Here is a 27,369-nt window from a genome sequence, read left to right as displayed (position 1 = left end):
TCTTCGTAATTGACCAAGATCAAATCCTCTCGAACGACGTCCACGTGTTTCATGTATTTGGTTTTGTCGTGAATCATCTGGAAGTAGAGGGAAGGTTCTGTCAAATATTCCGTCTTGGGTAAACACGGTCGTTGTGCCATTTTATCCCACAAGCAATTTAACATCACTTTGGCAAACGATCGCCTGCCTTCGTTTTTCTCGATGTGGTCTAAAAAGATGCCTTCTTGTTCATAGCATTTCTCTTTGAATTGTATTTGGTCTTCGGGAGTGTGACACCAGGACGGATAGCCGCTGGCTTCTTGCTTCAGTTTCAAAAAGGCATCCACGTAGTCGGCGAAAATGCCTTTCTGACTGGGGTCGCCCTTGTGGTATTGTTGTGTCTTTGGAAAGTGGCAAATTTCGTACACTTCTAACAGTTGGTATCCCATGTCCAGAGCTTTGAACAATTCTACGCTGACCCACGTCACCGTCAAGGCCCGTTCTTCCTGGGTGTGCTGACAAGGTTGGTCTTGGTTGCACGTTTCGGCACAAGTACGGCACAAAGGAAACATCAGTTTGCCTTGGCAATGGTGAGGTAACACGGGATGGTACAAGTCCGTGGGAGGCAAAACTTCACACTTGATCAAGCCTTCGTATTGTCGAATGTTTTTCAGGTCGATGTGTTCCGTGAACAATTGCGGGTGCCCTACAGGAAAGCGACAATATTTGCACACGTAGGGATACAGCGAACACACGTCCAAGTATTTGATTTCTTCTCCTTTCTCTTCGTCGGCTTTGTACAGCAAACAGGTGGCATTGGTCCTTCCTGCGTACAAACTATCCCTCGGGTTCAGCGGGTCCATGAACTGGTAACTTTCCACGAGGCGTTTAAACTCGGGATCGGTTTTCATACGGTGATCGTACTCGTGTTCCCACATTTCCACCACTTGGTATCCTTGCTGTTCTAACTTTTGGCGCCGCTGGCAAGTGTCCTGGTACAGGTCTTCCATGGTTCGTTGTAAAAACTGATTTTTAGTGCCACGGTCAGGGTAACAGACGGGACATCCGTGAAATAAGCAACCGTTAAACTCGTACACGATCTTGGGGTTTTCTAAGTCTCAGCCATCGACCGAATGCGTTCCGATGGTCTTTTCACCCCCTCCGTTGCGGGTATGCTGAATCCACTTGTCTTCCTTGTCGCACAAGTAATGTAACCAGCGTAGGGCTTTGACCGAGTATTGACGTTTGACAAAGTGGGTCGTTTGAGGACTGATGACAGCCACGGTGTTTTCAGGCATGAATCGTTGCCGATACACTAAGGAACACACTTTGGCAATGGTGCAAGCTTCTTTCAAAGGATCGACCCCTCCGTGTTCCATGAACAGTTCTCGAAATTTTCCACAGCAACGTCGTAAAATGTCCACGTCGGAACGACAATACTTTAACATTTCTTCCTGAAAGTCAAAAGGGTCCGAGGCGTGAGCCTGGTACCAAGCGTAGAAAGCTTCTCGTTGTTCGGTACGCATGTTGTCGGGGTCGTAATAGTGAGCCTCAGGTAAATGGGGTAGAACGCCGTGTTGATTGGCTTCCGTATTGAAAAAGTGTGGAAAGTACCCTTTAGCCATTTCTGTCATTCCAAACGTTTTAGGCATTCGGCTCAAAGGCATGGCCAAGTAACTCATCGAAGCTTTAAACTGTACTTGTCCCACTTGCATGAAAATGATTTTGGCTCCGTTCAAAGTCACTTTAGGACGCTCGGTGCCATGTTCCGTATAGTATCTGAGAAGAAACTGTCCATCGTATCCGGAGAAATTGTGAGCCATCACCGTGGCATGACGATGACAATCTCCGTAACGTTCGATGTCCTCTTGGCTCCACGTCTTGTCGATGGGGTCTAAGACCCATTGGGCAAAATCGGCTAACGTGTTCGGTCCTCCAAAGATTTTTTCACGCCCTCCGGGAATCTTGCTACAGTGAGGGCAATGACTGAAGATAGGTTCTTGAATGCACTTCTCGCACGCTCCGATGAGCCACGCAGAAATTAGGAATGTGAATACCGGTCTCTTGCATGCATTCGAAATCAAAAGAGATGAAATTGCCTTTCTTCTTGTGACCGTCCTCTTTCTCTGGTGGGGGTTGGTATTTTTGCACGTAGCATTGGTGTTCCAAGTCCACGATGTGGTGACAAATGTAACATTTTTTCTTTCCTCGACATACGTGTACCTTGGCAGTATTGGTACATATGCCTTGTCCACACGTAGGGCACAATCTCAGGAGTTGACAAGCACATTTCTGCTGTGAACCTTGCGTCTTCAGATGTTGTTGGTAACAGGTACGGCTGACAAACGTGCGCAGACAAATTGAACAAGGCACTGGTCCTTCGCTCAGACAGGGTGGAGAGGCCAAACATCATGAGCATTTCAATCCGCAATGTTTGTGTTGCTCTCGATTATTATAACATGGTCACATTTCTCACAGTAATAACCGTATCCCAGGAATGCAGAGATACTGGTAATGGTATCGAAATGGTCATCGTGATAATAGACATGAATGTATTTTCCGTCCTTAAAGTCTTGGCCTCGAAACAACAGAGGTCCGCGCACTTCTTGAGGGTGCACTTTCAAGGTGTAGCGTGGAGCTAGGGCATCTTGCAATTTTTGCATCTCAGGAATGCCACAGGATGTGTCTTTGGATAGGTCAGCTTGTTGCAACAGGAGTTCTGCTTCGTTTCGTTGTTTGGCTCGGTCCGATTGTGGAATATTTTTCCAGGCTCTTTTCCATTCTGTCGTGTCGTTCTTGTTGGCATAGGTTCGTCCCACCACGATGGCTCGGGCTAAACACATCTGGTCTTGAGGGTTGTGAATTTGGACGAGGCTACGCTTAATGCTGCGAAGCTCGTTCACCAATAACATCTTTTTGCGTCCGGTCCCTTGAGGAGGAGAGACGTGGGTCATGTCCACTGTGGCTTTTCCATCGGTGATGTCAAACTGGTCATTGGATTGTTGCACGTGTTGAATCTTGTCCATGACTTTGGAAGCGGTCAATTCTGCAGGGGTGCTAAACTCGATCCAAACAGGGATTTCAAACCGTCGTGCTGTATGGAAAGTCTCAAGCGATCGTCTTCTTTGGGTTGACATTGTCGCTTGAGTGCGGTGAGCAAAGAATCCCACACCCCAGTGATGAACCCTTCTGCTTTCTCTAACGGTACTTCAGCCTTGAAATCTTTAAACTTCACCGTGTATTTGTAAGCCGTGGTTCTAAATTTTCTAGAGAAGCGCTTTTCCGTCTCTCGAATGGAATAGTATTTTTCAGGGTTGACTAAGGGTGGTGAACTTGGTTTAGAGGGTTCGGATTCTGGTTCACTCATGTCCTCTTCAAAATCACTGGCATGAATTTGTGCCAAGACTTCAGCTCTGGTACGAGGCGATAGATCACGTTTCTGCCTCTTACTTTCTTCTTCTTTCTTCTCGAATGAATAGGATCGTTTCATCTTGAGTAAAAAACGTCAAATGACTCAAGTTTAAACACCATGGACTAATTTATAGTCATGGCAGACCAGCGTATATAAAAGGGTGTGTGTCTTGTCCTTTCACTATTCATTTCAGTCTCTAACCGAGCACAACGATGGAAGAGACTAGCCAAATCGAACGTTTCATCAGAGCTTTGCGAGGGGTCATTAGAAAATTCTCTTCAGACCAGCCCACAGGCTACTCTCCTTCCTTTCGAGATAAAAGTCAAGATACTTGCTATATCTGTCAGAAGAAAGGGCATTGGTCTTCAGAGTGTCCAGACCGTCAAAAAAGAAAAAAAGGGGCTAAAAAGGACAGAAGTCAAGATACCTGTTATTATTGTCAAGAAGGGAAGAAAGCGAGGAGGAAGAAGAGGAAAAGAGTTTGACGGTGAAGAAATTTAAAAAACAGAGAGACTAAATAAGGAGACAGAAGAAGTGTATGAACTTTTTAAAGTGCTCTGTTGTGAATTGTGAATTGGATTGTAACTATGGATAAAAGAATAAATTAATTATATAAGGTAAGTGTCTTTGAGTTTTGATTTTAAAATAAGAAGCTACACCCACGTATTCATACACAGACACGTACTATAAGGGTAAAATGAGTCGGTTTTCTTTTTGGAGTTATTGGCAATTGAAATTGTATTTCTTTTCGAGAAATGTGGGTGGCCCTGAAAAGGGCCTTTTTTTGGTGTAGGGGTGAGTTTAAGCAATCAACTTTAACTGTCTTAAGCCTTTGCTACGGCCAAGGCCTACTTCTGGACTGCGTAATGTTGATGATTGGGTTGAAATCACTAAGGGTGGTACGGTAGGCTTAGTCACAGGGTTGACGTGTTTAGCTCGGGAAGGTCGTATTCTCTTCGGTCGTAATAAAGAAGTCTGATACATTTGTTTCAGACTCCTTAACTCCGCTAAAATGTCCAACAGTACCGTGACCGTTTGATTTTCACCCTCTTGTTTCTTTGCTGCTACTTCTTCTTCTTCTTCTTGTTTTTTTTCTTACCTCTTCTTCTTGCTGCTGTTGCTGTAGGAGAAAAGCTTGTTCCGCTTCCTTTTGTCGTTGTATAAATTTCTCCAATTCTTCTTTCTGTCTCTGTCTAAAATTCTCCAATTGCGGTAATGAAGAAGGAGACGAAGGTTCCGGAACAAATTCTTGCGAGGTAAGAAAATCCACAAAATCCCAATTCACCTCTTTTGAAAGTAAGTCCGGGTTCCCTTGGGCGGTCTCCACTGCTGGTGCACCCCAGTGGATCGTTTTCTGAGTTTCCGTCATGTTGATTCACTGTCGCATAGATTGACTGCACACAGGCGCTAGCGAATCTATATAGACCACGTGACGTCACAGACTGCTCTCTTCGGATTGGATGCGGGCTGACTGAATTTTGTAACGCGTGTTCGGATTGGTGAATGAACTCAATCCGTTTCAATCCTTCCTCTACCTATAAATAAGCGCAGTTCACTGCATTGATTCACCTGTTCTCGTCGCCTCACGATGTGGACCACAGTTGAATCATCCACCCTTGTGTCTTCAATGATGTTTAGGACGGACATGCTCATGTATGTCCGGTCCAAGTGGACTGTTCTTGATAGGACAGATACTAGTCTATTGATGAGAAGAGTTTACATAGAAAGACAAGAATGTCTCAAGAGGGTACTTGTGTATGGACCTGCAGTTAGAAGGAGTTTAAGAAGAAGAAGAAGATGTGACAGATGCCATCTATGTTAATATTAACATAAACCCAAAGGCCCTTTTCAGGGCCACCCACATTTCTCGAAAAGAGAATGACTTTCAATTGCCTACCCTTTTTTTTAAATTTTTAAAAAAAAAAATCCCATGTTCAATTTCCCTTGACGCTATACAGTCCCACCCTGTTTAAATTCCTTTGACGCTATACAGTCCCTATTCCCATGTTCAATTCCTCTTGAGGCTATATCGTCCCACGATTTTTCTCCATGTTAAATTCCCTTGAGGCTATATGTTCCCACGATTTTTCTCCATGTTAAATTCCCTTGAGGCTATATGTTCCCACGATTTTTCACCATGTTAAATTTCTGTAATGCTAATTCCCATTGAGGCTATCCCTATTCACTACTTACGATGTCTGAGTGTGGTGAAGGAGGAAAAGGTGCTCGGCATGCCAGCCACTGACGTCAAGTACTCCCCGAAACGCCAGCCCGTACTTGTTTCAAATCAACTCTAGTTTTACTAATGGACATAAAATATACCAATAATGTGTTAGCCACCTGTGCAATTAGTTCAAATCATTCAAGTCTATTAATTTTCCTAATTCCTAATGGTCTGTCTAATACTAGTACTTAGTGTATACAATTTTTCCCTAATAGCCCTAATTAACTATATGTCTAAGCGGCATATAAAAGTTGAGTCACTGTTAGGTCGTAAAGGTTTTTAAGAACATTGCGGTGTACCAATAAATAAAAGGCAATTTTGGAGCCCTAAAAAAGGCTTTTCAGTTTAGGAAAACGTTCCCCGTTTGTCTTCTGCTTCCCTGCATAGCTGAGATGTCCTTTATTCTTTTTTAATTGTGTCAGGAAAGGCGAAACCGTGGAGTGAATCGATATATCTAGCCGCTACGGTCAGCTGGTGTAATGAATGTTCTGAGAAGGCTTCATAGTAGATTTGACTCAACATTCTAACTCCATAGTGTCATTGTGCCGGTCGTTCTTTCTGGGTATCCAATGAACGCCAGTTGTGGTATTGAACTGCATTGATGTAATGTCCCGCCTTTTTGATATCATCAATTGCAGATCCCAGTCCCATTTTCCGGTACTGTGAGTCTTTCTTTGTATCTCTCAGTTCAATTGGTTCGGTTTTCTCAGTTTCTTCGCCGCTAGATGATGATATCTCTAGGTTCGCTGCCAGCGTGGAAGTTTCGACTTCCGGGGATCGTCTTCCAACATTGCCTTGATTTGGTTGAGTATTGATATAGCAATATCTTTTTCGCTTGTACGATTTTCTCACCATGATGTTGTTGAGTTACTGACGGCTCGTGGTCAGTATTTGTATGACCAGCCTTTTTCTCAATCCTAGCCCCTTGTGTTGTAACAGTATGAGAGGTAGACTGCTGCAGTTTGTTAATTTGTTGAGTCGTAGCACTGGGGTCACGTGATAACTGGGTCTGCTTTCGCTCCGCCTGCTTCCGTTGTCCTCTGTTACGACTCTTGGGCTCTTTATCTTCTGTGTCGTTATCCCATACTAAGAGCAAAGTTGTACGTTTAACTTGAGGTCTTATACTCCATCCTGAGGCAATTTTAAGTCCAAGTGCACTCAGTACTTGAGCTGGGATTATATCCGTCGCTAGCTCCATTTTCACGTGTTACTGCTTCTGTGTTCGTTGCAGACTAAAACTTACATTGCCCATATTATCACCAAATACGCGCGGACTTAAAAGAAATACACACTTACTTTTTATTACTGACAATCACTAATTTAAAATTTTTGACAAGCTATGGAAACGAAGGGCTTATAGTCACACTTTCTAATAAAGATAAAGAAATAATGTGCTTATAGACCCACTTCTATTTTTTTCTAACTGACTAACATGCCATTGGCAATTGAATGAGTGTTCCTTTTCTAGAGCATTGGGTAGCCCTGAAAAGAGCTTTTCTGTGGACGAGAATCTATGGCAATCTTTTATGATTTAAGATTGCGACCTCGTCTGGCGACAGGCTTTCCCACAGGATAGGGTCTGCTTCTTCGGAGAGAGACGGTCAACACAGCAGTCGACAAAACCTCTGTCATGTTCCTGCTGCTGCTTCTGATGTTCCTGCTGCTCTCTCTGTTCTCTCTGTTTCTTCTGAAGCCTGTACTTCTCCGTCCATTCTTCTTTCTCCCTGTTTATTTCCTCTCTGAAGAGCTCTTCTCTCAGGTCTTCAGTGACTTTTAACATTCCGACATTCTCAATCTCTTCAGGCTTCGGTATCAGGCTTTGCCTGACACAATGCAAATTCGCGTAAGCTTCGTTCAGCTTGGCTAATCTTGAGCACATCTTCGTAGGAGGATGAGTCGACAATGGATTGTCAGACTGGAGAACTAACCCGATTTTATTCTTCAACCGCGGACGCGAACGAAAACATCCCTATACGGTTTCGAGTCGGAACTCTCAAATAGTTTGATTTGAGGGATAGAGAGAAGTCAAAGAGCATGTTCATGATACAAATAGCAAACAAACGACATACTCATTTTGTTTCAAAACACAACAATTTTTATTCAAATAATTAACAACTAAACAATTAACAAATTTTATAAAATTAACAATTGAATTCAACAATAAACATTTTTTTCTTCAATTCACTATCTATTTTGTACAAGGTTGTCAACGTTGTGAACTGAAGTTAGGCTTCCACTGTTGGAAGTCATTGGGCCATTGATTTACACTACGTTTCCTAGCTAAAGACAAAAGATAACCATAATGGTCACAAAACCATTTATCTACTTTCTCATCGTTTCTAGAAGAATGACGATCAAAATAAAAATCACTAAATGTTCTAAAGAATATCCCAGACTGCACTGATGTTGAAAATACACAATATTGTCCACACGCCAATGAATCTGTGCCTTGTAATTTCACATTATTGAATCGTGTTGTCTGAGCATTTCTTCTCATAAAGGCAATGATATCGTCTTCCTAAGGGGCAATCCATACGAATCACAATACTCCACACATCCTTCTTGAAGAAAGTAGACGGCTACCCAGTGAGTTCCTGGGAGATGACTGTCGTCCGTTTTGATAACATAAGCTTGATGGTCTTGAGATTTGCGATGAGGTAATTCATCTTTAGCACATACGACAGGATTCCAAGAAGCAGTGTACGAACTGTGGTTCAAAAGGTAATAAAGTTCCCAGGTATCCATGTTTGTGTTGTTTTCTTTTTCTTGTTTTTCTTCACAGGTGATAAGTGATCAATTAAATCCTGACTCTCTCTTGGAAAATGTCTGACCAGTAAACGGCTATTAGCTCCGACTTCGTACCCTGGTCCAAGAGAGATTCGATGCGACGGATCTCCAGAGGCGTTAATGGAGGCAATGAATGTTCACGCAAGCCTTTATACCACGGATGAAACTCGGCTTCTTCTGAGATGAGACACCAAGCTTTGTCCAGATACACGTTCAATTTTTCTTCTTGACTCAGCATCAGACATTTATCGTGTTGAATTTGACTGGGATGATCGTTGTGACATCCATAGCAATCTTCCTTGATCAATTCCGTAATTTTTTCTGCCAAGTGTTTGGCAAAACAAGAGACTAAATGCTGTTCTCGTTCTGGCCATCTGGACGTTATCACTATGTCATTTTCGTCTTTGTCTTGGGATTCTCCTTCCACAGACTTCTCACATTCCATGTCCAAAGATTCTCCACTGTGTAAAGAGGGATAACAGTCTTCCATGGCTTCTAATAGTCTAGAAAGACTTCTCTCAAACTGTTGATTTATATGGTATTATCGAATTCTGCACATAGGATGACGTTAACCGTCTCAGGTAGATTTTCTGCAAACTGAAGTTCCAGACGAATCTGTCCAGAGTTTATAGGGTGGAAATGTCCCTCGTCGCCGCCTTGGTCTGGAGTAAAATCAAACTCCCACAAAGCTTAGCCTCCTGTGTAATTCTCGTACGTAATGCCGTGACTGGTGTTGGTTCCTAACTGTCCGGTGGCTTCGTACAGGGACAATTACGATCTCAAGTAATTCTTCTCGTCACCAAACTTAGGTTCGAAGGGTCTGGTACACAAAGTTTTGCCATCGCGACTGACTTCAATCTTGGACACGCCAAAGTGTTGAAACCTGAAAGGATTTTTCTCGTGGACTCCGCTGAAGGTTGAATTCTCGATCATACCAACGATTAAACGTTTGGGTAACTGTCCTTGGAACAGATGATCTTCGTTCATGGATTTCTGTCCTCTGGGAATGGTGAACGTTTTCAATTCCACACGTCGTATCGGACACTTGGCGGTCGTTCTGCTCAAAGTGTAACTGATGTCGTTTCACACTTTAGGTAACACTTCCACACGCCGCACGTAAAGTCTGGCTTCTTGGATGACGGTTTTGTACTCGTTGACGTTAGCCATCAAATGAAAAGCGATACTGCTGAGATTCAGTCTCAGGCGGGTATCCACACCGTTCAGCAAATACATTTCTTGCAACCACATATCCAAATGCAAACGATCCATCTGTTCTAAATTTCGACTTAGTGCAATTTTGTTTCATCGTTCTATAAATCCCGAATTTGAGTCATTCCCCTCATAGACAGTGCTGTTGAACTTTTCACCTAGGGCGTCAGGTTTCCATACCACGCAAACATCGAGATGAGTGTTCTTGGCTTCTTTTCCGTATGTCAAGAGATTTTCTTGGTACGCTCGGTAATGGTAATAATCCATGCTGCTGCTGATAGGTTTTTCTTCAAGTACAGATCAACCGAGCTGAACAAGGAATGCATACAACTGTTAACGGGAGCTACTCTGGATGCGGCAACTAGATTGGGTTCGTCGCCAAGTTTGATTCTTTTTTATGTTCAAGTACAAGTATCTGCTATTCAGATAGATGTAATCTTCGGGCTGTCCTTTGATTTCAAACTCGACGGTAGCAGAATCCGCCAAAGAGGAGACGGGGTGAAATTCGACCCATTGGCATTCTTGCATTGTCATCATGCTGGGTGGAATGGCAAACATATCCAGTTCCGACTTGGAACAGGCACAAGACTCTCGGCGCATCATTTTTTTAAGACTCTCGGTACATCCTTTTTTGTCTCTGTGATATTTTTTGATAATCAAAAATGTCTCAGTCTCGAACAGTTCTTCTTTTCCTAGTCTTTCTAGCTTTAGGAGTATTAATGCTTCTGACAGGGTGTTTTCTTCTTCGTCTCTTTCTGCCTTGTTCTTGCTGTGGCACTAGGGAAGCAGGAATGCCTGACTTGGCAGAGTCCAAGACATTTATAGGTGTTTCTTGTCGTCGACCCAAAATGTCTTTGCCAGTTATCAGCAAGACATTTTTGCCTGCTCTCAAGAATGATTCTTTGGGGTTTTGTTTGTCGATGATTACATTTTGAAGAAATTCTTTGCCTTGCGTCAATGCGGCATCTTTCAAGACGTGCAATCCTCGTGTCACCATTGGTTTCCAAACTGGGGCCACCGAACGAAAGGCCGATTTCAATATATCTCCTAAACCATGTCCTCGCTGTCGAGCGACGCCTCGGTACACTGGATAAATGACTTACGATTCGTTAGAGAATCGTTTTTCGAAAATGGAGTTTCACTGTGACTTTCCCTTTGGTGAATGGAATATTTTGTCCTAGATCTCCTTTGATAGCAATGTTGACAGTGTCAAAATACGACTTACTGACGGGTAAATAATGAGGATTTACAAATTCGCGGTAAACGTGATAGGTGGTTCCACTTTCTTCGTCAGCGTTCGTGGCAGAATATACTTTGAAACGACACGCAGTAAAGGTACGGTTGTGTGTCCAACAACGTCGTACTCAATCACATCAGAGTACACAAAGATCAAATTCAGTCCTAGGTTCAGTTCTACCGGGGATCGAAAATATCTCGCAAAATCCAGGTTGCTGACAGTGTTTGGTATGGTGATCTTTGTGTTCTTATCCGTGGCCATATTGAGGTCTCCACCCAAAATGTCATACAATTAAGGGCAAAATCTAATACCTATACTTCTTTCTTCACTTTCAAAGTGTATTAACAGGCGATGCGAAATTTTATGGTACTCAATGGTGACACGTTATTTTAGTGTGCCCAGAACTTTGTCAAATGCTGCATTGAATCTGTCAGTCATTGCATCCACCAGATATTGACCACTAAAATAATGTCCTACGTTAATTTTAAACTTATAGTTGCACAAAGATGGTTCACTGCTGTACACTTTGCAGTAAATTTATGATGTTTAGTGTTAGTCAAGGTTTGTTGCAGTGTTTCGTTTCATAATGTCAACCTCAAAACTGTTTTTAGTTTCGGTGATGTTTTTTTATTTGTGTAGGGTGAATGATTTCCACCAAAGCCACTTCCCAATGGGCACCGTGATCTAATTGAATGGCCTGTGTTAATTCGGCCATGTAAAAGCACAAAGTGTTGTGGGGAAACACCTCCATGGAACTGTCACTGGGTAAGGTTAAGTAAAATTGGTTATTGTTGTTCATTACATAGTTCCTTGGCTGTCCGAGGGGTTACTGGAAGTCAGAGGAGTGTCTCCGCCCAAAATGGGGTTGTTGTTGTTGTTGGAGTGGTGACTGGCACTTGACACAAGATTCCCGTTGTTACCGTTCGAGGAAAATTTCAGGAAAGGATTGGGAAGAATGTAACCGATGCAACTGCTGAATAAAATGGTCCACACTTGTTTGTCTCCTTGTTGAAAACGTTAATTGGCAATAGCTGCACCGATGACAGAATACACCACAAAGATTTGGCAGATAAAGACGATTTGCGATTTGTTTTAGGCACACGTCATCCACACCACACCCACAAGGGTTGTTTTTGTAGATCTTGCAGAGAAGAACGGGGTGAAGGAGTGGTCGCTGCAGTGTTTGCAGTAGCTGAGTCTGTGTGAAAGGGCATGATGGTCACTTCTTTTTATAGTCGATGACTTGCGAAGCGTCGATCCAAGAATCAAAGCTAGGAGGATATCCTTTCCAACGCACTTTGACTTCTTTGACACGTTGTTTTCCCACTTTACGGGTTTTTCGTTCGAGAATGCTTTCGATGTCGTACACGTCGTCTTCTTTTTTGGTGACACGTTGTAACTCAGGCAAGTAAGACGTTCCTTTTAACCCTTCCCCGTTCATGTCTTCCAATTCATAGACGGCAGGATGACGGCCATGCACTCGTCCAGTGACACGAAATAATTCGGTGGTCCAGTTGGGTAAATAACCTTTGTCCAAAATGCGATTTGTTTTGCCAATGCGCACCCAATCTCCTCAGCCAACACTTCACCTTTCTTGGGGACAGCCACCGTTCGGGACGTACCAAGCAGGCGATCAGAAAGGAGCACTTCATTGTCGGGAGTCACATCTTGGGGCGGACGTCCAATGGTTCGATGGTAAGATTGGTTGAACCAGGTGCGGTACGATGTCGATGTACTTGGTAGTGTGGTGATGCGTAAAATATTTCCACATGTTTTATTTTAGAGTGCGTTGAAAACGTTCCACGATGCTGGCTTTGGTTTCGGGATTCTCGGTGGTGAAATAATGAATGTCACGTTTCTTTAATTCATTTTGGAAAGTTTGGTTTAGGAATTCGGCGCCTTTGTCAGTTTGCCATCGAAGAGGGTGATAACCGCTTTGTTTCAACACCCGTTGGAGGGCTCACACTAACTCATTACTCGATTCGGAAGTCAATGGCACGACCCAGGCAAATTTGGAAAAGACATCGATGACACAAAACAAATATTTGTAACCACGATTGTAGGCGGCCAAATGAGAGACATCGGCTAAATCGGCTTGCCATTGATGATCGATGCCTTCCACTTGTGTACGACTTCTGGAAAACTTCCGTCGAATGGGTTTCTGTAAAGTGAAGGTAGCTTGTTCTTGCAACCATCGTTGCATCTGAGGTAAACGGAGACTTTTCAGTCGAGTTTTGGCACGATACAAAATCTGAACTCCTCTGTGACCTTCAGGATTCGATGGATCGTAGTAAATGCTGGGTAACACCTTCTCCATTTTTTGTTGTTGTTAATAAGTCACCCACTCTTCACTTATGGTACTTTGAACGGGGCGAAAGGGTGGTTTGGAAACGGATTTACGTGTCCGATGGGCTACGGGAGTAGAAGTCGAAGCTAGTGGTGGAGGTGGTAAAGTAATGGCTTTGGTCTTCTTTTCTTTTTTCACTTCTGGTTTCACTTCTTTCTTTTTCACTTCTGTTTGAAGGAGGGGTAGACATCATCTTTTTAACCCAAGCTTTCATTTCTTCTCGCTGGGGTGTGGGAGAAGGAGTCAACAAGGAAGCTGCAATCTTACTAGAAATGGGAGCTGCTGACGGTGTTTCAAAAACTTCTCGTATCCCTTCTTCCTCTGGCTTTCGTAGGGTGGCGTCTTTCATGATCACTGGGGATAGTAGTGGTTGTGGTGGTAGTGTGGAAGATGGACTTTTCATCAAGGCCGTAAAATCTGGTAGAGCTGTTTCGTCTAAAGCTTTCTGGTGAAAGAGTTGTTGTCGTTGCAATAGTTGACCGTACTTTTCCGATTTTTCTGTTTCGGACAAATCGTGGCGATCCATTAACGACTGCAATTCGTGTTGTAGCTGGGACATCTCGGTCAAATTTGGATTGGGAGGCAAATGCGGGGTTCGTTGTTCTTGCCAACGATGGTATTCCATTCATCATTTGTAAGGCACTAAAGCTAGTTTTCGTCCTTCTATTCGATATCAAGGGTCACGTCTGAGATCTTGGTACTCCAGAGGTCCTTTGTATGTTGCTCCCACAACCCCTCCCAGTATGGTTCCCAATGCTACTTTCAGCAAAGGTCCTATGAACAGAGGCAACATTCCGCGCGTCGGACCAACATCTTCTTCTTTTGACGAATGGGGATTTTCTTTTGAACCATTTGGCGAAGAACGTAACGATGTTTACCTAAGCATTGTTTCTAGTGTTTTGACAAAGGTATCGTGCCTTTCAAGACGTTTAAACAACATTCGCACACGATATCGATGACATCTTTGGAGGCGGCTTGAATGAGGTTTTGTTCGCATGGGTGGAGAAACTTTGGACAGGACGGACAACATGTCTCCATGTTTGACTAAACGAGGAGGCAGTCCTTTCCTTTTCTTTCCTTTCGGTTTAGAAAAGCGATTTTTTCTGGAGGGTGACATCTTTTCTTGTTGGTTCTAGGAAACTCACCAAAAAATACACTAACGTCGATGACTTAGCACATGCTTTTTTATCTTCTTTTTTTGTTTTGACTATCGCTTCGTCATAAAGGTGACAATGTTTTCCAAAATCGCCAAAGATTCCTCCCCTTTGGTTACTCCTTTTTTCTTTGGACGACTGTGACTTTTCTTAGGGTAACGTCGTTGCTTGGCTAAGCGCTTTGTCGGATGACGAGAATGTCTTTGTCTCTTTCCCTTTTGGACAGGAGAATGACGATAGTGACGGTGTGCACTTCTTTTTGGTGACATCTTTAAGCGTTCAAAAGCACAAAAACACTGATACCCATGCTTTGTATCAGGTCTTTTTTATACTGGAACGCTTCGCCACTGATTGTTTTTGCGTCAACTTGATGACAGGAATCACGCGTCGTGGAGGGTTCGCAAAGGACTAAATCGGGACAGTTCTTGCTTGGACAAATCCAGTAAACTCTGTAACATGCCCGATCTCTCTTGGACTTTGATTTTGGGAGCAGGTACTTTGTGAGCAGCTGAGACTGCAGCTAAAGAGGAGGAGCGTATCACCGCTAGAGGTGAAGTTATTAGAGACGCGAGTTTGCATGGCGTCATCAACTAAAGACGAATTGGTGTCAAATGGGGTTGGGTAGGCATCACAGTGGAAGAACCTGAGGCTACCAGAGACGCAGTCACTGTCGTTGCAGGTCGTGGTTTGCGAATGTAAGGTCGCGTCCTGGCCGAAGTGTCTCGCTTGCGAGTTAAAGCTGTTTTCTTTGGGCTTTTCTTTTTCTGGGGACTTTTCTTTTTCTTTTTCTAGGGGCTTCTCTTTTGCTGAGGCTGTGACCTGGTCTTGACACCACTGCTCTTTTTCTTCTTTGGGCTTTGTTTGGCTTTTTTGGGAGTGGCTTTTTTCTCGGGGAGAACATTGGGGGCATTAGGATCCCATTTTAAGTGGGAGATAATGATGACACCTCCTAGAGTACCACTCCCTCCAGATTTCAAAATGATTTGCTTTTTGGTTTGAGCATCGATGCCGGGATCGGCCAGTTGTGTCAAGGCTACTTTGTTTCTGTCAAAAAATCGTTTGGTTTGATGAGGAATCTGAGTGATCTCTTGCTGTAATTGACGTGCTGTCACCGTAAGCCATCGTAAGACTTCTCTGGGACAGGCTTCTAAGACACGAGCACGTATTTGCGGATTTTATTCGCGGCTGATGCAATTATAAGGCACGAGTCAATTTGACGGGAAGATGAGACTGAAGGGACGTCATGTTGACGCTGTGTGAGACAGACGAAAAGTGTCCGAGGTTTTATAGATTTTTTTGGTTAAGTCGACGACGGAGACATGTACAGCACACGCCCTCCGTCTTGACACCAGTGGTGAAACAAATGGGTACGAAATCGCAAATAATCGGGAATAGTTGGTTTCAAATCGACGAGTAAATAGGCATGTGGAATTTGAGTGGCATTGTCGTACGCATGAGTTAGCCAAGGCGTTCCTAACTGTTTGGCTAAAACTTGCACTTGCAATTTTTCTCTAGGGCTTTTAACAAGACCACATAATAAGCATTCAGACTGATGGTGCGATGGGTTTTACTTTGTTGAAACAAATTTTGAGTAATGTAAATGACACTGCATTACGATAATGCCATTAGCGCGTAAACCACAGTTTAATTCTTCTTCGTCTTCTCCTAACATGTTGAAAATGACAAGATTGGTTTGAATGGGGTCAGACACGATTCCGTCGTCTTCGTTAGGAATGCGTTCCACAAACACGATGAAATCGCATTGACTTTCTCGCAAGAGATGGTACGCCAATTTCCACTCTTTGTAACACCACACGATTCGTGGAGGTGGACGATCGATGAAATGATGTTTATGTTCAATCAAACGTTTAACAAATTCGGTTTTGCCTGAACCGCTAGGTCCAGCAATGAGCATGATAACCGGATGGCGAAGATACAAGGTATTTTCCATCCTTAAAATCTTTGCCTCGAAACAACAACGGTCCGCGCACTTCTTGAGGATGCACTTTCAAGGTGTAGCGTGGAGCCAAGACGTCTTACAATTTTTGCATTTCAGGAATGCTACAGGCTGTGTCTTTGGATAACCCCGCTTGCTGTAACAGGAGTTCTGCTTCTCTTCGTTGTTTGGCATGGTTCGATTTGTGAATTGTTTGACAGTCTGTTTTCAATTATACCGTGTCGTTCTTGTCTGCCTACTTTCGTTCCACCTCAATAGCCCTGGCAAAACACATTTGGTCTTGAGGGTTGTTAATTCGGATGAGGCTTGTTTTGGTGTTACGAAGGTCGGCGATCAATAACACCTTTTTGCCTCCTGTCCCTTGGGGAAGAGATACGTGGGTCATGAACAGTGTCGCTTTTCCATCGGTAATCTGAAATTGGTCATTGGATTGTTGCACGTGTTGAATCTTGTCGATGACTTTGGAAGGTGTAAGTTCTGCTGGGCTGCTAAACTCGATTCAAATGGAGGACTTCATACCGTCGTGATGAATGGAAAGTTTCAAGCGATCGTCTTCTATGGCTTGACATTGAGTGGTTAACAAAGAATACCACACCGCGGTGATGAAGCCCTCTGCTTTCTCTAGTGGTACGTTAGACTTTAAATTTTTAAACTTCACCGAGTAAGTGAAAGCGGTCGTTGTACAATTTCTAGAGGAGCGCTTTTCCGTCTCTTGAATGTGATAGTAATTTTCAGGGTTTATTAATGTTGATGAACTTTGTTTAGGTGTAGACTCGCTGGGCCTGAATACTGTACGAGGCGATAAATTACGTTTCTGCCTCTTACTTTCTTCTTCTTTCTTCACGAATTATTTCATCTGGACTGCGAAAAGTCAAATAACTACACGTTAAACACCATGGGTCACTTTATATCCATGGCAGACCAGCATATATATAAAGGGGTGTGTCTTGCCTTCCAATATGCATTTCACTCTCAAACCGAGCAGAACAAAGAGCCTACACAGATGGAACTTTTGATCAGAACTTTGCGAGGTGTCATAAGAAAATTTTCTTCTGACAAGCCGACAGACTACTCACCCTCCTTTCGAGATAAAAGTCAAGATACTTGCTATATCTGTAAGAAGAAATGGCATTGGTCTTCAGTGTCCAGACCGTCAAAAAAGCAAAATAGGTGCTAAAAGATACAAAATTCAAGATACCTGTTATCATTGTCAAGAAAAAGGACATTGGTCTTCAGATTGCCCTAAGAAACAATAGGAGCAAAAAGAAGACAGGGGTTCTAGACAGGAAGAAGAAGAGGTACCCTCCCCAAAGGAATAACCTAGACACGTTCGGAAAGAGAAACAAGAGAAGAAAAGAAGAAGAGCAGAAAGTGAGGAAGAAGAGGAGGAAAAATATGTGAAAGTGAAGAAATAAAAATAAAACAGAGTGAACACACAGACAAAGCCTATGAACTTTATAAAGTGTTATGTTGTGCTGTGAATTGGATTGTAAAATTTGTAACAGAATAGACCAGGCATAAAACGTAAGTCTCTCTTGGTTTTTTTTTTTTTTTTTTTTTCCAATAAGAACCTACACTCACACACACACACACACACACACACGTGTACAATATGGGTAAAAAAGAGATTTTTGAGGTTTAATTGATGTAGGCAATTGAAATAGTATCACTTTTCGAGAGAAGTGGGTGGCCCTAAAAAGGGCCTTTGGGTATTTTTTTGCAAAAAAAACCCAACAACTCAGGAATGGGACGAAATCATCCTTAACTGCCTTAAGCCTTTGCTACGGCCTACTTCTGGACTGCCTCCTGTCGATGATGACTTGGTAGAAATCACTAGGGGTGGTACGGCTGGTGTAGTCACAGGGTTGGGTTGTTTAGCTCGGGATAGTCTTTTTCTCTTGGTTCGTAATAAAGAAGTCTGATACATTTGTTTAATAGGGCATGCTCCATCCTCATTCCCAAAAGTACATATAACTTTCACACTCCAATTGAAATTCAACTCACAGCTTCTATTGGTTTGTGTTTTGACATCAGCCAATCAAATGTCAATGCTCCGAGTTTGAATCTGAGTATTTCATGTTTTACTGGGTAACATAATATTGACGTAATGCTGAAGAATTGTATAAGATATCTAAGATTACATATGGGACACATAGAAGTAACATATATGCAAATAAGTTTTGCAGTTTTGATTTAAAAGTCAATATCTACTGTTGCCGTTTTTTAGGCCTAATAAAACATGTATTGTTCACCGAACATTGTGTTTGTAACAATCATATAATTACCTTGGATGAGCATATTGATGAAAGACATTTCAGTTTTGTATGTGATGGACGAATATTGATCAGCAAGAATGTAATGAAGAATTTGGAGTGATTTATAATTTATATTTTCCTCTTCATCGCAAATATTCAAACGCATCTGTGAATGTGACACGCTTACTTTGGATCAGTGAAACCTTCACTATACTGACAAACACGTGACCGCATGACGTTCAGTTCCACATATCGCCAAGGACAATACTATTTTCAGTTCTTTTCGACAATTTCCGGCGTTTTAGAATGGAGAAATCTGTTCTGTGTTTGAGGATTTGAGAACGCTAACTGTGGCTTTAAAGCAAATATGAAAATCTGTCGAATTATTTTTCTTACTTTCATATCATTATGTATGATGTTCTGAACAAAATGATACATTAAAATCGAGTGTATGAATGAAAAAAGCTAACTATGCTTATTTTGTTCTAGCTTACACAATATGGCCTTAATTATGGGGAAATTAGAAGTCTTAGGATACAGTAGTGAAGTCAACTTAAAATTGAAACTGTTGCATTAAGTGAAAGAAATATACAGAGAATATGTTTCTTTTCTTTTATTTGAACTGAAATTAAGAAATAGATGATGACAAAGTAAATTCACTTTCTTCCATATTAAACAATAAACAAATATTTCAACCTTTGACCTCCATGAACCGCATTTTTTCCGAATTGTAAAATTTATCGGAGGCATCTGAGGAACAATTACGGCAAGTTTCATAATCCTGTCTTTCAGCATAACATTGGTTGATATGTTGACAAAATATACTCTGCTTTTATAAAATAGCTCACTTTCATCATAAATGGTGGGAGGCTGGACTTGTGTGGGAGTCTGAAAAAATTACCGTTCAGTGGGTTGAAATACAAGAGAATTATTCAAAAGGACTGGTTTGCGGCTTAAATGTTTCAGCCATACAGACAAAATTTAAGTCATGCATTAATAATACCTATATGTTCTTTATGGGGATACTCTACCGATATGAACTACTGAGAGAGTGGTGAGTGTAAGGTGAAGTTTGTTTACATCAGCAACATGAACAATGAAGAGAATGTTGGTATACTTCCATGTAACTTTCATGTACTGTGGCTAAAATATGTTTGGATGTTGATTTATGGAAATTTTACATGATCTAAGCACACAGCTAACTCAAATGACTGATCTTACGTGCTCAAACAATCAACCTGAATTAGTCTAAAGTAGACTATCTTTAGAAATTATTAAAGTAGGGAAAATGAATTTTGCCAGATTAGACATACCAACCTCTGAAAGTGCAATAAATGAATTACCAAATACATAAACTGTATTTAAAAAAGTTAATGGCTCTATTGCTTACAATTGACCCCTTTCCAGTTAATAAAAATGACCAAGCGGAGCTAACAGTTTGTTGGGAGGTGCACATCTAAAGTAAGGCCAAGCTGTATACTCTATAACCCATGTTACACTCATCAATCATACACCCAAATAAAATGGAATTAAAGGTTCTTTGAACAATAACTAAGATATACAAGGATATTATTTCTTTTAATAACCAGTGAGGAAACTCGGGGAACTTTTTTTCTTCATTAAAATTCTAACCCAATGCAAAATACGAAGCTGGTGAGTGCCACCTATTGATGATGATGTCCGCTCTATCGGCGACGAACAAAAAAAAAGGTGAATTATGAATGTTATAAAATGATCAAATACACGACTAACATCTGCTAATAAAACAACCGAATTGTAAACAATACGTTGGTAATTGTTCAACTCGAATCGGGAGAAAAGGAAGTTTTGCTAAGATCTCAACACATTGTTCAAACTTGGAAACATAGACACCCCATCCAAAATGTATTATTACTGACCCGAAGACGCCGTGATGTGATCATAATATCGCGATTTATTGTTCCAAGATTAAGTTGTGACAAAGATATGATTATTATCATCCTATGCTATATTTTCCTCTTGAATACCTATACTGAAGAATGAAATGGCATAGCTTAGATTTTGTCTCCTGGCTTGTCAAATCATTTGACGTAAGCTGGAAATAGACGTTACTGCATCTTTTGAATCTGTGATTTCTATTATTATTATTATTATTATTATTATTACTAATATTATTATTGAGTCTTTTTGTTCTGCCAGAAGATGTATAAAAATGTTGATCTATAAATGACCTAATCTTGTGAGCATCACTCGATATACATACACACGGCAAAAGCACATTAAAAAACCTAGCTCCTTGAGAAAATTGACCGATGCAATTCTATAGCTAGATGTGGAGAATATTTTTAAGTTGAATCAATTTTGCAATGTATGTACATGAGAGGAAACATTTAAACAGAAACGGAGGAGCCACTGGAAGCCGAGTGGTCTAAGGCTCCTGGTGGCGGAGTTCTACAAAGTGCTCACCTGTACAGATCTCTTGCACATCGGACCCCTGACCTCTCTCCGGGTGAGTTCGTGTTTCGGCTCGACCAACCTGAGTATGTGACAAAGCTTGTCTTGTTTTCCCGTGGGTCGATGGCTCTTTCTAGGATCTTTCTGGGGTCTTCCTACACCAAAATATGCTGGCCATGTATAAGCTATCATGTGCGGAAACATCGTTTTAAACCCCCAAAAATCAACACAGACCTTAAAAGGAATGTGTCGAATGTTTTAAGTATGGTGAACAACGCGAATTTAAACCACTAAAGAGCTTCATTGTAAGGAATGAGTTATCTGACCACTGAGATCACAAGGAAAGCGATTGTTCAAGGGACAACAAGGATGTGATATGCACTAATATCAGAAAAACAACAAAATCTTTTCATTAACTAAGCCATGAATTACATTACGACCAAAATTCAGCAATTTATTAGAATTAGGACAGTGTTACAAACATGTCGGTGGTATCATAAAGTAGAAGGCAACTCGAATCATGATTCAGATTCACTTTTTGCAGTATCACAGAACTAGAAATCTGAGTTTTCATTTTTGTTTTCACTTCTTTTATTAAACTGAAGCGAGGAGGACAATCGTTTGTTTATGTACATTTATGTACAAATAGTACAAAAACGATGAAGAGGATATCGTACTTGCAAACAAGTGCACGTTATCCCGCTCCAAATCATCTTGAATGGCTCGCTTGTACCGTGATAAGAACTATTCAACAGAATAAATTATAGGGGCTTTGCATGGTAGAGCAGATATATCGTATGATACGTTAATTGATTTAATATTTGTTATATAGTTGATGATACCTAATTACACCTTTTGTTAGTATGAGGAAAGGAATCGCCATGTGCAATGTAACGGTTTAAGATTATGCAAGACACCATGCACCCGAATAATTGTAACAGAGCAAATGGAATAATAAATTATTTACTTATAAATAGTACAGGCTTCCTCCCTCCATAACTTCATTTAGATTTGTTTTGCAATCTAACAATGAATACAATATTCCTATGTATATTACTTTATAGGTAAATCTTGATTGCATTTGATTTTACATATTCATCCCTTTAAAGTCAGGTTAATACATCCATTCATCCTCAAATCTAGGAATTTTTTGTGTATATGAATACGTATTATCTATCTGTCCGTCTGTCTGTCTCACTCTTTCTCTCAGCCTGTCATACATTGATCATATCATGATTGATTTTCAGGTCTGTCTTATCTCTACTTTTCAGGGGCGGAACTGTTGCAGCCAATTTACGATTAGTTTCCACTACATGAACCCAAGATCCATTCTTTTAATCGACCATTTGCTTTACAAGACTTCGGTTTTTGGCAGAACGTTGCCAAAACAGATGGGTAAAGTAATCCAAGTTGGCCAATATCGGCCGTGATACAATGAATAATATTATTACTGCTCTCAAATGGTCAAAACTTTGTCTTTATCATGCTTTGTTTCTTTTTGGTAAACATAACATTTATATTGCTGTTTTTGAAGTTCAGATCAACCATGTCCATTTACCATTTTAGTGTGTTCATTTATCTAATTATATCAATTATGATTACTGGAAGACGTTTTCAAGGACTTAAATACAGGAAGACTTGAGCAAAAACATATCGTGTTCATGATCACCTAAAATTTCAAGGAAAAGAATCAGGGAGGGAAATGAATTGAACGTTTCATACATAGTGGAAGAGAAAGGACACAAATATGCTAATATATATATATATATATATATATATATATATATATATATATATATATATATATATATATATATATATATATATATATATATATATATATATAATTATATCTGATTTAATATATATTGATTTCAATTTAATTGTTTGTTTGTCAGTTTAAAAAATAAATATTTTTCATTACCTTGTTATTGTAATGTAGATTTATTCACTGGGGATGATATTTTTTCCAGAAAATAGTTTGACCTTGACTGTTCGTTTTAGCAAACACCAGGCGTTGACCTGGATCTTAACCTTGATTTAAAATTTAGTTACAGCCACATGAACAAGATCTTTTTTTTTAAATCTATTTTTAACGTGGGACTTATAAGAGTGAGATTGATGCTGTATTGAACACGTGACCGTAGACTTGTAAATAGTTTTTAGTGAAGTAAACAACTTTCATTCTCGGAGTAAATTGATTGGGTCTTATCAAGGACATACAGAGGCTAAGTGATTTTTTATATATGTAAACATGACCACGTGACCCTTATCCGGGGCGTAAAATTCAAGTTTAAACTATCGTATTAGAGAAGTAAACACCGTTTTTGTCTTCTTTACACTGGAAGTTGTTGTGTCGTTTCGAGTTATTTCAAATTACTTGATTCAAAAGGATTAATTTTATTTTCCTGGAAAATACGTGTGTTCTTGTGAGATTCTTGAACAAACACAGCACTTATAATGTTTAGTCACATTTCCAAAACCGGAGTGATATTTCATGTTTCTACAAGGAACTGTAGACTTCAACACTACAGGTTAGAGCATTTGTCATCGTCTTCCATCTTGGATTCTTCGTCGAGACTCGAACTTGAAATCATTAGAATTTTATTATTAGGACTTCTAAAATATTATTTGGGGATTATTTTTAGATTTGATTCTTAAAACCGTAATTTCATATCTTTTAATTTTTACAGAATTTTTCCAGGGAAATAGATTATTATATTTTTCAAAGCTTGTTGATTTCACTCTTTCTTTTGTTACTGTTTATTCCAGCCTAAACATGCAACATAAGAATATATATATATATATATATATATATATATATATATATATATATATATATATATATATATATATATATATATATATATATATATATATATATATAGTACGATCAAAAGACCACAAAATGTTGCCATCAATGAGCAAGTGTCCTTCATGTGCAGATAAAACTTATAAATTATGAAAAGGGTTCAGAAAGTATCGACCTTTATCTAAAAGCTTCCGCTATTACAGGTTTCACTGTAAACGCCACGCAGATACAAGGTAATTCAAACAAGACTTAGTAGGTGTGTTGGAATGCAAGATTGGTGAAAGAACAATAAACGCAAAGACTGAAATATTTTAAATTCGTTGTGAAATTTAGCTTAAACTTCTTTTAAATCCGTGCAGAATGGACACATTTCAAGCCATCAGCTACTGTCTTCATTGACGATAATTTTCATTGTTATATGATCATATATTTGTTGTTCTTTATTGATTTTTTAATATAATATAAATGCCCGCAGACTTAAAGAGAGAAAAGGTTAACAAAAACCAGTTTTCAGACACTTATTATGGAGATGAAAATAAAAACGACAATCAAGATAATTACATTGAATCATGTGTTTTCATTACTGACTACAAATAAAATAAGCATAACCTTAAATCGGCACGTGGCGTTCAGGAAAGTTATATTTTATACTGACAAGGAAATATCAAAGTAACTTTATACATGTATGGTTCTATTTTCAGAACATTTGCTATTAATTCAATACTTCTCACCTGCATCTCTTTCTACAACAATCTTTTTACGTGTGATCCAATTTACTATACCAAATGAAAACCTGTCATCCACTTTGGTATCATTACTGCTAAAAGATTTTAATAGTTCCGCAGAATACGCAGTATACGAAAGACTTAAACAACAATTCATATTAAAAATATGATTTTCAGACACTTTAATACGTCACTGTAACATTGTTGACAATGATACCATCACCTTTCTGTGTAGCAGATTAGAAACGATCTCCAAGCATAACAGGGTACTATGTTTGGACATAAAACAACATCGCAAAATTTCAGTTGAATGCAGCAACTAATACAAAAACAGAAATTTTACATCTCGTCACCACCACCGTCACAAAGGGAATGTAATACTTACATCTTGCCGTTCAATGATAAATAAGAATGGTTTTTTAAAAACAAAAATCAACGGTTTTTAAAACCCTTATGGTGAAAATGCAATCTATGTAGGTACATTACCTATTTCATTAAAGTGAGTTTATAAGCAAAATGCATGTCTTCAAATAGTTTTGTTTCCTCATCTAACAATGAGTACAGATAGAAATCATATTTTAGTTCGTGAATTACGACAATGAAAGACTCAGCAAACTTCTCAAAAGGGCAACTACGATCGTAAGTATTAACTACTATCTAACAGAACAAATTTAATTTTAGTTTAGAAGACATGGGAAAAACTGAAATTCAGGCTATGCTTTACTAAATATCTACATTACCAAAACATTCCACCAAAAAAGAAGTTGTGAAAATTGTACTTCTAATGTAATTTAATAAAAAAAAATTAAATGCAAAAAGATGATACATCTGAGATTACAATGCGACAAACGATACTACTGGAAAAAGCTCATAATTGTTTTAATTGTTAAATATAGAATATACTTCAATATTAAGTAGTTGATCCATCTTTGAAGGCATCTATAAATTATAGTTTTAAAAATACACTATCACAACCATAGATATTACTATTTTTCATGATACACACATGTATATTTACAAATTACGACTTTTTCTTCACTATATATCTCTAAGTTCGTACAGTTACTCAATCACCTTAATACACTTTCTTTTTTTATGTTCATGTTGTATCTGCCCCACAGTTGTCAAACGTACGACTATAAAATTATACTGCTTCTACTAAATGCAGAGTTTAAAACACCCTTGGTAACTGCGTTTAAAGATTTTAACTGGTTGTATGTGAATCCAATAACTAAATAAATAATCATTCGACTATCTACACAATCATCAACAATCTGACTTCTGTGTATTTTATTTTTCTTATAAAACATTTTTCTGACATATTCTTTTAATCTACGGTCCATCTATGACAAGCGATTTTTAATACCCTAGGCTCGAACAACTCTTCCTGTTGATTCTTTATTGTGCTCTGCACCTACACCACAGAACACTTTACCTTGTTATATTCGTATTTCTAAATCCTTCCCTCCTTTGAAATATATTTATACGCTATATTGTTCGGGGTAAGCTATCTTGAAATCGAATAACTTATTCGTATTTTATTATTTATCGTTACTATATCTTGTTGTTCATCCTTCGAGTTCGAAGATGACCATGATATTACCAACTCGTCTGGTTTCTGTGAGTACGTGAATTGCTGATCAAGCTAATTTGTGCTCTAACTGTCTGTGGTACACTTTCACTGCAGTTCTCATCCGTTCAAAGTCTGCGATACAATATGGATCTATCCTGTATGTGATCTTCCCAAGACTTTGAGTCAATATTGAAGAAGTTTCAGGGACAATATGTGGGCATCTTTAAAGCGTTTCTTCAGACCTTCCTGATATTGCTTTTCCTTCTTCAGCTTGCTGTAGAAGATCTTTGGTAGTTGCTCCTGTGACAAAATGGTAACGTGTCCTGACCATTTCAATTGTCATTTCATAGCAGTGTGTGGACTGGGAATGCCTGCGCGTGTGAGAATCCCAGTGTCTGGGACTCGGTCCTGCCATCTTAACCTCATCAGTTTGCCGAGGGAGTCCATGTGAAAATTCTTCAGCAACTTGGCATGGCGTGTGTACAGTGTCCAGCTTTTGCAAGCAAACAGTTGCGTCGGAATACGATGACTTTACTGATCTCTGGAGTTCCAAACAAATTTGCATGAAGTGTCCCAAAGGTCACGCTTGCTTTAGCAATTCTGGTGTTGGTTTCATTATCAATGTGGACTGCATGTGACAGTGTGCTGCCGAGATAGGCGAACTTATCCACCTGCCACGAGGGTTTGGCCATTTAAAGTGATAGTAGGCTTTCTTGGTTCAGGTTAGGTTTAACACTTCTGTCTTCTTGATCTTCAGCTGAAGGGAAATGGTCCATACCGTGTTACATGTCAGACTCAGATTTAGCTTTCATGGAACAGTCATCAGCAAACAAGAGACTACCAATAGTCACTTCCTGTAACGTTCTTTCTTTGTAGACTCCTCAGGTTGAAGTGCTTACCATCTGCCCGTCGGGTATCTAATGTTGATCTTAGTACAGTATCATGGTCACAGAAGGCATGGCAGAGAACATCATACTGAAGAGGTTAGGGGTCACCACATAACCCCATTTGTTTCTGGGAATGGTTCAGATGACTCGCCGTCGTCCATGACACAAGTGAACATGCAGTCATGGAACTGCCAAACCATCACTATCTATTTCTGTGTGGAACCAAATTCTGCCATGATCTTTCAAATGCCTCCATGATTGATGGTCAAAGGCTTTTCTCAGCTTGATTATTTGTGCAATCAGGTTGAAGTTCTGTTCCTGGCATTTCTCATGGAGTTGACTAGCTGCAAACACCTTGTCTGTGGTCCCTCGTCCTTT

The 27,369-nt window shown here is 40.0% G+C and overlaps 1 protein-coding gene across 1 annotated transcript in view; it reads left to right on the top strand.

The window, feature by feature from the left end:
• LOC149805533 (glycoprotein-N-acetylgalactosamine 3-beta-galactosyltransferase 1-like) overlaps window positions 1-22,724 on the top strand; it is a 74,262-nt gene extending 51,538 nt beyond the window's left edge. Inside the window, exon 5 of the mRNA XM_089936358.1 lies at window positions 22,266-22,724. Within this exon, the coding sequence (XP_089792484.1) occupies window positions 22,266-22,424 (159 nt within the window). The 3' untranslated portion in view covers window positions 22,425-22,724. The remainder of the gene's footprint in view (window positions 1-22,265) is intronic.
• The last annotated feature ends 4,645 nt before the right edge of the window (window positions 22,725-27,369 follow it).

Source organism: Sinohyriopsis cumingii, chromosome 2 (assembly GCF_028554795.1).
Source record: "Sinohyriopsis cumingii isolate HCF-2022 chromosome 2, ASM2855479v2, whole genome shotgun sequence".
NCBI classification, from domain to species: Eukaryota; Metazoa; Mollusca; class Bivalvia; order Unionida; family Unionidae; genus Sinohyriopsis; species Sinohyriopsis cumingii.
The sequence above is the reverse complement of the archived record's forward strand: the minus strand, read 5'-3'. Positions and strand labels throughout refer to the sequence as shown.